The sequence below is a fragment of the Engystomops pustulosus genome, chromosome 5 (assembly GCF_040894005.1).
Source record: "Engystomops pustulosus chromosome 5, aEngPut4.maternal, whole genome shotgun sequence".
In the NCBI taxonomy this organism is placed as follows: domain Eukaryota; kingdom Metazoa; phylum Chordata; class Amphibia; order Anura; family Leptodactylidae; genus Engystomops; species Engystomops pustulosus.
The window spans coordinates 190,332,833-190,345,464 of record NC_092415.1 but is presented as its reverse complement, the minus strand read 5'-3'; the positions used below and the strand labels follow the sequence as shown (position 1 = coordinate 190,345,464).

The window sequence follows — 12,632 nt, the reverse complement described above, 5'->3', positions numbered from 1 at the left end:
AGGTGGCTATAATAAAGTTTTACTGATAACCCCTGTTCCCACGACAGCACAAAATTTGTAAAATCCAATTGTCACAGGAACAATACATTTTTTGTCTGGAGCTTCAACTATGAAATATACCAGTTCCAACTTCTTGACAAATTCAACTTAAGAACAAACTTATAGAACTTATCTGGTACATAACCCGGAGACTTCCTGTATTACCGTTCATGGTGACATTACTTCCTGCTAATACACTATGGCATTTTTAAAGGAAGACAGTAATTTATACATTTGAGTGCTCTCTTTAACATTCGAATATTTTAATTTTGCAGGGGAGTAATCAAAGTGGATGTCAATCTTCAGAAAACGGACGTTGATCAATGCTCCAATGATGGATGGTTTTCTGGCACTCATAGATGTCAACATAACAGTTCAAAGGTAAGAAAGACCATGTGATATAAGATATGTATACTCTGTGTTAAAACAATTTTGAAATTTTTTTTATCGGTTTGACTTTCTTGACAAATATTGATAGCAGAATACAGACCCTGAGAATAAAGAGGAAGGAGCCCCTTTGACAAGTTCTTTTATAAATTGGTCCCAAGGGCCTACACTACTTGACACTGTAAAGGCCCCAATATACATTATATAGCTGTTGGTTGAACAATCGCTTGTCCAACAGCTTTATCTTACAACTACCTTATACACATGCTGTATGTTATCGACGTGTGTGTAGAGACAGGGACGGTTTCATACAAAATGGGGCCCTGGGCAACACTAAAAGCGGGGTCTCAAAATAAAACTGTTTTTATAACAGTAACAGTAAGAGGCTCCTTTATCCCTGCACAATTGTAGGTTACAAACAGTGGTAAGGTGTAATATGTAATATGGGACTGTAGGAGAATGTTATAGGAGACAGACAGATGATGATAGAAGATAAATATGAAATATTATATACCGGTAGATTTATAGATGTATAAATATAAAGTATATTATAAATAGATAGCTAGGTGATAGGAGAGTATTGGAAGAGCAAAATATCCTATGCTCACAAAAGAACCAATGCAAGGGGCCCCTTTAAGACAGGGGACCCTGGGCAAATGGCCAGTTTGTCGCCCCTAATGCCTGCCCTGTGTAGAGAACAACTCTGGCAGTGGTTTATCTTCCCACAGCAAAAACCAGCCAATCAGATTCGAACTTGCTGATCCATATGTCTCCTAATATCTGCAACTGAAGTACCCCTGAAAAACTACATCGTATAGGCGTTATAGAGGAGGACACATGCTTCCGATGTCAGGCTGCCAGTGGGTCCTTTCTCCACTGTGTGTGGTCCTGCAGCAGGGTCCAGCCGTTCTGGGCCGCAGTTATGGAATTTCTGCATTCACACTTTGACATACCCCGAGTCCTGTCACCCAAAGTTTGCCTCCTGGGTATAATTAATGAGTTAGTTTATGGACATTATGATAAGATCTTCTGTAGATTTGCCCTTTATTATGCACGTAAGGTAGTTGTAATGTTATGGAAAGATCAGGACACCCCCACCTTGAAGCGGTGGATCCTACTAATAAATAAGTTTGTACCCCACTACCGTATAGTATATCAACACAGAGGTTGTCCACAAAAATTTGATCTGATTTGGGCAAGGTGGTGTAACACCCCGCTTACTGCTGTGTAAGGGTATCGACTCTTATTTGTAATACTTTTAATCCCACCTGATGTGTCGAGGGGGGTGGGGGAGGAAGTGAATGTATGGTGTTGTTGTTGTAGTATGTGTGTTGTATGAGTGTGTAGGTAGCATGGGACGCGGTTGCATTACATTTATATTGTATCATATCTAGCAGCAATACTTGTGACTAATTATGTTTATAAGGCCAAGACACGCCACTCTTGTCAAAATATTGATGCCGCAATGTATGTCTGATATTGTGTCTCTGTATTTAAGTTGGACTACTGTTGTTCTTATAAATGTTCCAAAAAAAAAAAAAAAACAAAAAATAAACACTTTTAAAAAAAAAAAAATATCTGCAACTGAAGGAGAGTTTGGGAGATTTTGCAGACCACAGTCACATAATTAGCCAAAATACACCAAAAATCTGCAGATTTTTCTATCCAGAAGATAGGGGATAACAATCTGATTGGTAGGGGTACAACTGCTGGGACCCCCACCGATAACTGATCATGTGAATAGAGATCTTGTTTGCACTAATTGATGGAACTACAGGTAAAACATATGTCGTGCTGCTCCATTCAATACTATGGACGTTTTGGAAACTGTCAAGAACAGTGCTTCGAAATTGTTGAGAAAAGCACTCTGCAATTGTGGATTGTAATTTTCTATCCTATGGACAGAGGATAACAATCCGATTGGTGAGGATCCAAATTCTGGGAGCCGATCATGAGAACAGAGGTCGTGTTTCTACTAATTGAAGGAGATGTAAGACAAACGTGTGTCCTGCTGCTCTATTCTATACTATGGAAGTTTCAGAAATTGTTAATATCAGTGCTTAAGGATTGTTCAGATAAACAATCTGCAATATTGGATTGTTATCCCCTATCCAAAGGTTGGGGAATAATACTTCAATCAGTGTGGGTCCAACTTCTTGGAGCCTCACCGATCATGAGAAAAGAGGTCCTGTTTTCAGTAATTCATGGAGATACAGAACAAGCATGTGTCCTGCTGCTCCATTCAATTCTATGGGAAGTTCAGAAATTGTCAAGAACAGTGCTTAGAAATTGTGCAGCACAATCCAATTTTTCCATCTTCTGGGACCCAGATAAATCATGAGAACAAAGGTCACATTTTTTTTACTAATCGAAGTGGATGCAGGTCGAGCAGGTGTCCTGCTTCTCCATTCAATACTCTTCAATACTTGACAATAGCGCTCGGGTATCTCCATTTACTGTCTGTGAGAGTAGCAGACATACCAGCAATTTGGACACTCCCTTATTATTGAAATGAGCAGCAGAACTGCTGCTCCATTTATTAGTGAGAACAGTACCCCATTCATGTGATCGGTGGGGCGGGGAGCCCACTGTGGGACCTCCACCAATCAGATTGTTATCCCCAACCCTGTGGGAAAAACAGTTAAACTTTTTCTCCACCAAGTCACTTCTATTGAACAGATAATGCAAAATGAGGAGGTTTTAAAGCCTCTGTATACAATACAAAAAAATGTGGATAGGGGATAACAATCGCACATGGTAAAATCCCTTTAAGGCTGTGTTTTTCAAAAACATGTTTTTACACATCTGTAATTTTTGTCACTGGTGCCGATGAGAACCCAAACCTCCTACCAAGTACCTAGGACACAAGCCAGCAAACACACCTGCTTGTTGCCATTATTAGATATAATTATACTCTATGTAGGAGACTTTAAAGGACATCTACCACCAGGATGAAGGACTGTAAACCAAGCACACTGATATACTGGTGTGCACCCTCTCTGGCAGGATCTTCTCCTCTTTTAGGTTCTTAAAACAAAAAAAAAAGCTTAAAATGATGCAAATGAGCCTGGAGGGCTCTGGGCTCCATAGATGTTAAAGGATATCTACCCCCAGGATAAAAGATTGTAAACCAAGCACACAGACATACTGGTGTGCACCCTCTGGCAGGATCTGCTCCTCTTTTAGGTTCTTAAAAAAAAAAAAGCTTACAGTGATGCAAATGAGCCTAGAGGGCTCTGGGCTCCAGGCTCCATAGATGTAAAAGGATATCTACCCCCAGGATGAAGGACTGTAAACCAAGCACACTGATATACTGACCCACTCTTCTTTTAGCTTGTAGGCTTTAGAAATTATGCAAATGAGCCAGAGGGGCTCCCAACTCCATAGGTGTTAATGGAGCAAGGAGCCCCTCAAGCTCATTTGCATAATTTTGAAAGCCTTTTTTTCTTAAGGAAGCTTAAATAAGAGCAGGTCCTGCCAGAGGGGGCACACACCAGTATGTCAGTGTGCTTGGTTTACAATCCTTCTTCCTGGTGGTAGATTTCCTTTAGTGCCTTACATCCTTTATTTGGAGAATGTTGTTAGTATTTTTAGCTGTGACATACAGTAGGTTATTATGAGTTAAGTTCGCTTTTCTGTGTTTAGAACGTCTACGCGATACAATTCTCTGAACAGACAATTATAATAAATGTTAAAAATCTAAAATTCCTGCTTCTGTTTATGTTGCATTTCACACTTAGGATTTTATGTTTTTTATGAATAAAGCAATTGGACATTGTAAGGACGTCCATTAGTCGACATCCCTCTGTATAACCAGGCAAATATCAATAGCTCGGATACAAAGTCATGTATCACCAAGGTTATGGAATCATTTTACCTGGGATCGGTTGCTATGGAAACCCATTCCTCATGCTATAGGAAAACATCACAATACGCAGAATTGTCAGTTCATTCAGCAAAATAAGGTCAGAATCAATTTGAGAATTAAGCCTGACTGAATTAATCATATGACGCATGAAACATCGGAGGCAAATAAATAGCAGTTATCTATCATTCCTGCCCGTGACAACAATGCCCGTCCTACCCAGATCCATCATGAGTAACGCAGTTTTATCTCACAGGTTTAATCACACAGAAGGTAATTGTGCACAATAGATGGGGACATATAGACCTGTATGCAAAGTATCGGGACAAACTATATCCATGCGTTAACCCTTGTGTGTATGTAGAGCGGATGTGAGCTATTCCAGTGTGGTGTGGACTTAGGATTCTGGGTAAGTGCCAGGGTCAGGGGTAATGGACCCACTGGGCCACCGTGGACAATGATGTAAGCCGACACCTGGGAGCGGAGTCTAAGTGGTACCCGGGTTTTCACCAGAGCCCTGCCACAAAGAGGGTTGGGCTTGTTGTGGCGTGGTACCACCAGGTCATTCATTCCACAGGTGTGACTTTGTCCACAGTGGCGGCTAAGGCGAGGTACAGAATCGTGAGACAGTATCATAGACGGGGACAGGCAGGAGGTCAGGACAGGCAGCACAGGATCGGAGTCAGGAGCAGGACGAAGGTCAAGGCAGCGGGGGAGCGGAGTCAGGAATGGAACAAGGTCACAATGGGAATAAAGCAAACATTCGCAAGGCATGGGGATAAAGCTTTCTCTAGAACTGTGAGGCACAAAGATCCAGCAGGGGACACAGGAAGGGGCTAGGAATTTGACAGAATTTGCAGCCGGCCAGCTGCAATTATCGAAGCGCTGGCCCTTTAAATCCCTGGAAGGCAGCGCACCCTAGGAGGACGGGGACATGCGTAAGACCGTCAGAGCCAGCACCAGATCAAGGGAATGTGAGAGCAGTGGCAGGGGTCCGGGGGCACGGAAAGGAGCACGGGTGCACCTGCGACTAGGGATGTTGGTCACAGGAGCACCCGTGACAGTAAAGAATATACAAATTAGGTTTCCAGGATGGAAAAAAGCAGGGTGTGCCTCCAGTACCACCTTAAATAACTCCCTCTACATTGTCTGACTTTCAAGAAATCTAGTGACATGATGTAGGCAGGCGCGCACCAGCCATGAGGCGAGTTGAGCCTCTTGCCCCAGGCAGCAACACCTGCAGCAAAATAAGGGGCAGAGTCACCTGGTACAAAGCAGGACCTGACACTTAAAAATAGTGTCACTTCACACCCAATGTCAGCAAGTGTGTGAGACATAACCCAGAGAACTAACTTACTCAAAAAAAATTACCTGATATATTACAACTAGATAGGAAAAAGGGGGAACCATTCTATAGCTCACCTCAGGCAGCAGAGAGTTTAGGTTCACACCTGGATGTGGGACAGCAGCCTAACCAATAAGTCTAGTAAGTAGACAGCACTATTTCAATGTCATTGAATCTGGTCAGTGCAGTACAGGCAGTCCCCGGTTTACGTACAAGATAGGTCTATGACAATTGGATTTAAAAATTATTGGATTGTCATAAGAACCGGCATTATCAATGAAGCTTCATTTCTGACAACTATTAACTTTTGATAACTGTTATAGCTGTTTATTGTACCCTAAGACTAAACCAATCAGATCTCAGCTTTCATTTTAACGGCTGTGAAAAAATGAAAGCTGAGCTCTGATTGTTTGCCATGGGCAACTATAACAGTTCTGCTCTCAGACATTTCTGATAAATATTCCCCACTGAGAAGATCACACACACCCTCCTCCGCTGAAGAACCGTCCTCTCTCTGACAGTAGACACTCCTGAATGAGGCCCCTCCTTTGCCCATAAATATATACATATATGTATACTCACACATATTTTCTACAATTAAACAGATTTATACACATATCCAGTATATTCACACATCTATAGACTTTTATACATACAGCATCTGCACAAATACATATATTGGCATATACATACATGCAGCATATATACATCCATATACACACACATACAGCAAATACAAAGAAACCTGCAATACCATGTACATACATACAGCATATACACACATAGATATATTGCCATATACATACATGCAGCATATATACGTCCATATACACACACATACAGCAAATACAAAGAAACCTGCAATACCATGTACATACATACAGCATATACACACATACATATATTGCCATATACATACATGCAGCATATATACGTCCATATACACACACATACAGCAAATACAAAGAAACCTGCAATACCATGTACATACATACAGCATATACACACATACATATATTACCATATACACACATGCAGCATATATACATCCATACACACACACATACAGCAAATACAAAGAAACCTGCAATACCATGTACATACATACAGCATATACACACATACATATATTACCATATACACACATGCAACATATATACGTCCATATACACACACATACAGCAAATATACACATACTTAAAATATCATATACAGACATACAGCATATATACACCCAACACCCTGACACTGCGGGTCCCTAGCCTATGGATGCTACCCCTGTAGTTATGCCCCTGGACCAAATTTCAATGCCATTTTATTCTGGGACCATGTTTCATTGTCTGCTCACCATATGCTGCTGGCATGGAGCCAGGTAATGTGAAATAAGGTTTTATAAAGCACTGAAATTATTCAGATTGCTGACAAAGGCATTTTTAAAATGAATCATAGCATAGACCAGTGATGGCTAACCTATGGCACTGGTGCCAGAGGTGGCACTCGGAGCCCTTTCTGTGGGCACCCAGGCTATCACCAGAGATGACTCCAGGTATCTTCCTGCAGTCCCAGACAGCCCAGGACTTGCTGTGCTCAGAGCTATTTTAAAGTGACAGCTCTACCAGGGACTATTTTCAGCTTTATTGGTGTCCTCAGTGCTGGTATCAATGAAAACTGTGACAGAGAAGGGAGTATAAATCACAAATTAAATTTTTGTGTTGGCACTTTGCGATAAATAAGTGGGTATTGGTTGTAGTTTGGGCACTCGGTCTCTAAAAGGTTTGCCATCACTGGCATAGACTATTGGAACCGCAGCTAAAAATGTCGTATAATATAGAGGAAGTCATCAATGCTCAGCGGGGATATAAGGTTGGAGTGTTTTCTATCTGCGGTCCTTCTTCATGATTAGGAAAATATAATATGCCACAGCATTAGAGTTATAGGACAGACAATACATCATACAGCAGAATAATTCCCATGACAGGACATGAATGTGTAAATCTAAATCAATGGCCTTTGCAAGGTCGTAGCAAGGCAATACATCCGCAGTATAAATGGGAGGTATATGAACGTCCTGCATGAAATTATAGTATTATTATAAAATATATGATAGATATTCAATAAAACTAACAATGGTGGCACAAAAAAGATTAAATCAAATCAAAAGACAAGGGGGCACTGTCTCCGCCTGGAGAAAACAAGGTTTAATCACCTGAGGAGACAGGGCTTTTTTTTACTATGAGAACTGTAAATATGTGGAATAGCCTGCCTCAGGCGCTGGTCACAGCAGGGACAGCAGAGAGCTTCAAGAAGGGTCTAGATGCCTTTTTATACCTAAATAACATTGATGGTTATGTTATATAGAATGGTTTCCCCTAAATCCCTTCCTCATCCAATCGCTTCCCTTCCTTGGTTGAACTTGATTGACATGTGTCTTTTTTCAACCATATAAACTTTGAAACTATGATATGCAGGTTATATAGTCACTTTACAACCGCGTATGTATACAATGGGCTGAAATTCCCATTTGCTGATGGTGTATGAGAGGAATAATGCGGATACAGCTGATCACCACCAGGACACGGACATCTGTCACTGTCACTTGCAGCAGTTGGGATCTGCCAAATGTGTAGTGGCCGTACCCAGGTGCTGCAGCTCAGCCCCCGCCGAATGATGAATGACCTGCCCTCAGGATACGAGACAGGCGAGGGAACCAGAAAACCAGAACATGGACATTATGAACCATACATAGAGGAAATGAACCTCTAAACTATTTAGAATTTTTTTTAGCAGCTTCCAAAATTGTCCCACCACGTAGAAACGATCAAACAAATAATAATATCCAGTTCTTAAAAAGTTTCTGACAATTTAATCACATTTCACTCTTATGATCTTCCCTCCTTAAAGGAAATTCTACCATCACAGTCAAAAATGATAAACCAGATGCACTTACCGGTATTCATAGATCCAGGCACTGTGATCATGCTAATCTTCTTATATTTACTATCCTTCGTTCTGAAATCAACTTTTAAAACAATGCTGATGAGACGGAAGGGTCCCTTGTTGTGTTACCAAAGCACCTCTGTGCTGCAGCTTCACAGGCTGTTAGACTAGCTCAAGATTCCCATCTGCTCCTTCAGCACTTATCCCCTCCCTCTGTGTAATCTTCCTGTAGCAGAGAAAGTTTCAGCACACAGATGGCAGCGGAAGCTGCTCCTGCGCAGTGTAAGAGCCGGAGAAGCTGCAGTACGGAGGAGCTCTGGTAACACAACCAGGAGCCCTTCAGGCTCATTAGAATAATTTTAAAAGTTGATTTTAGAAGGAAGGAGGCCATGGATAAGAAATATAAGAAGATTACCACTGTCATGGTGCTGGAATCTATGAGTAAGTTTCCCTGGTTTATCGTGCTTGATTTTGGTCCCAAGGTGATTACTTGATGCCCCAGTAACATCCGGAGTGCCGGCTTCTTAGGCGTTCCCATCGCCATCCTGCAAAGTGTAGAGAAGCAAGCGGCGCTCTGCATAGGAGTCAGTCTATGGTGAGAGCACACGTGCATCGTAAGCCGAATCAGGAGCGTGACAGGGATGTGCAAGACTGTGGTACTGGAAGGCTACTGGGCCTTGAGGTAGTAGTCTTAGCACACAATGAGGCTACTCCAAGCCCCAGTAGCCTTTCAAATTTGCATACACCTAAGATAGCTAAGTTTTTACTACTTACTACTACTTGTATGGACTAGGCAAAAACAGTGTAAGGCTACATTCACACGGCCTCGGGGGACGTATATACTGCTGACGTATATACGCCATATGTACTTCCCCCAATGGCCGGCAATGGGTGCACGGCACGGTATGGAGCGGTACGGTGCAGCTCACATGAGGCACCGTGTCGTTCCGTACCCAAGGAAAAGATAGGACATGTCCCATCTTTCCCCGGAATACGGCGCCATAGCACGGCAGGCACACGTGTGCCGGAATATAGCCTAAGGCTATATTCACACTAACATGTGCCCAGGGCCGGATTATAGGCGGGGCTCCCGGGGCTCTAGCCCCGGGGCCCCCACCATCTTGCCCCCCCAGGGGGCCCCAACCAGATGCCACCCCCTGCGCCTCCCCTCCTGAGCCGACATCTCCCTGAAGCCCAGCCGCGTCCCCGGCACAGGAGACTGCCAGTGCCACCTTCCCGCCCCCCGGCACAGGTCACAGCCTCCCCACCGCCCATCTGCTTGCATGTTCAAGCTTGCCGCCCCACGCCCTGCAACGCTGAGCCACACGCCCCCCCCCCCCCCGGAAAAGTTGACCGCCTCCACACCCGCCCACACGCACGGCCATCCAAGCAGCCCGCTAGTACTCGCGCCACCCGTGCCCTCCGCAACTCCCCCCGCCGGAAAAAGGACCTGGCTGAACACCGCTCCCCTCCCCCGGCCGAACAAGCAACTCAACCCCCCCCCACCCCCCGCGCCCGTACAAGCAACAGTCCGGCCCGCGGCACCACCCCCCTCACCTGCAAATGTAAGTATATAAATATGTATTTGTGTGTAAAAATGTATTTGTGTTTAAATATGTTGGTGTATATATATGTATATACAGTGTATATATGTATATACAGTGTATATGTGTATATACAATGTATATACAGTGTATATGTGTATATACAGTGTATATGTGTATGTAAGAGTGTATATACTCTGTATATGTGCATCTACTGCGTATATACTCTGTATATGTGCATCTACTGCGTATATACTCTGTATATGTGCATCTACTGCCTATATATACTCTGTATATGTGCATCTACTGCGTATATACTCTGTATATGTGCATCTACTGCGTATATACTCTGTATATGTGCATCTACTGCGTATATACTCTGTATATGTGCATCTACTGCGTATATACTCTGTATATGTGCATCTACTGCGTATATACTGTGTATATGTGCATCTACTGCGTATATACTGTGTATATGTGCATCTACTGCGTATATACTGTGTATATGTGCATCTACTGCGTATATACTGTGTATATGTGCATCTACTGCGTATATACTGTGTATATGTGCATCTACTGCGTATATACTGTGTATATGTGCATCTACTGCGTATATACTGTGTATATGTGCATCTACTGCGTATATACTGTGTATATGTGCATCTACTGCGTATATACTGTGTATATGTGCATCTACTGCGTATATACTGTGTATATGTGCATCTACTGCGTATATACTGTGTATATGTGCATCTACTGCGTATATACTGTGTATATGTGGATCTACTGCGTATATACTGTGTATATGTGCATCTACTGCGTATATACTGTGTATATGTGCATCTACTGCGTATATACTGTGTATATGTGCATCTACTGCGTATATACTGTGTATATGTGCATCTACTGCGTATATACTGTGTATATGTGCATCTACTGCGTATATACTGTGTATATGTGCATCTACTGCGTATATACTGTGTATATGTGCATCTACTGCGTATATACTGTGTATATGTGGATCTACTGCGTATATACTGTGTATATGTGCATCTACTGCGTATATACTGTGTATATGTGCATCTACTGCGTATATACTGTGTATATGTGCATCTACTGCGTATATACTGTGTATATGTGCATATACTGCGTATATACTGTGTAGCTGTGTTACTGGGTGCGAGGCGGCTGTATGTAGCTGTGTTACTGGGGGCGAGGCGGCTGTATGTAGCTGTGTTACTCGGGGCGAGGCGGCTGTATGTAGCTGTGTTACTGGGGGCGAGGCGGCTGTATGTAGCTGTGTTACTGGGGGCGAGGCGGCTGTATGTAGCTGTGTTACTGGGGGCGAGGCGGCTGTATGTAGCGGTGTTACTGGGGATGAGGCGGCTGTATGTAGCTGTGTTACTGGGGATGAGGCGGCTGTATGTAGCTGTGTTACTGGGGGCGAGGCGGTTGTATGTAGCTGTGTTACTGGGGGCGAGGCGGTTGTATGTAGCTGTGTTACTGGGGGCGAGGCGGCTGTATGTAGCTGTGTTACTGGGGATGAGGCGGCTGTATGTAGCTGTGTTACAGCTGGGATAGTGGAAAGTGAGCAGGAGGACGTGTATGCATGCTACACTCAATGGGGGCCTACACCAAATTTTGCGCCCAGGGGCCCCCACCAACCTTAATCCGGCCCTGCATGTGCCCACCGTACTGTAGCACGGCAGGTAAACGTCGGCGCCGGGGAGATGAGGAGAGGATGAGCACCTCTATCTCTCCACCGGCTACGAAATTGGTACGGTGCCGCACATGTGTGGCACCTTACCTCTCCCGTAGGGTGCCGCGTGCCCATTGCCGTCTAGGGGGGCCGTATATACGGCGGTGTGAATGTAGCCTTAGGATGAAGCTCACAGGAGGAAATCACCATTGGATCTACAAGTCTCGGTAGATTCACAATACTACATCTCCTTTAAGAAGACCAGATTGCAACATAATTTTGCGTAACCCGTGGGATTAACTGAACTGAGAAAGATACGAGTCTGCGCTTTTATACACTTTCACATGTTACATGATTTTATTATTATTATTATCCTACTATATTCTATTACACTATTATTCTACTACCAAACCTAAAGGGAAAAAAAAGGAAAAAAAAAATTCTAATATTTAATGAATAGCATTTTCTCTATTTGCAGTAACTTCATTATGAACATGAAAGCTTTGTGTATACGCTTCTGTTAGAGATCTCATATTTCCCTTTCAAATGTTCTTCTGGATAGAATAGAAAAAAAACGTAATCTGCCGCTAAAATGAGAAATAAATGGGATGTTAAAGCTGTTTACAAATAAAGGAGTGCGTATAATCATCCCTACCGTTCTGTTATTCAACCCCGACCTAATGGAGAAATTATCTCAGCGAGAAGGCAGAAAACTGTAGAAAGTGCAAAAGAGGAATTACAGCACTAAACTAACTTAATGCGCTCACGCAGTTTCCCGACTCCCCGGTTCGGTGGATAATGGTTTCTGACTGTGAT

At 43.1% G+C, this 12,632-nt stretch overlaps 1 protein-coding gene across 1 annotated transcript in view; it reads left to right on the top strand.

Annotated features, from left to right (window-relative positions):
* The window catches only part of GPR158 (G protein-coupled receptor 158), a 162,259-nt gene that overhangs the window by 33,732 nt on the left and 115,895 nt on the right, over nucleotides 1-12,632 (top strand). Inside the window, exon 3 of the mRNA XM_072154126.1 lies at nucleotides 315-420. Coding sequence (XP_072010227.1) covers nucleotides 315-420 — 106 coding nt within the window. The remainder of the gene's footprint in view (nucleotides 1-314; nucleotides 421-12,632) is intronic.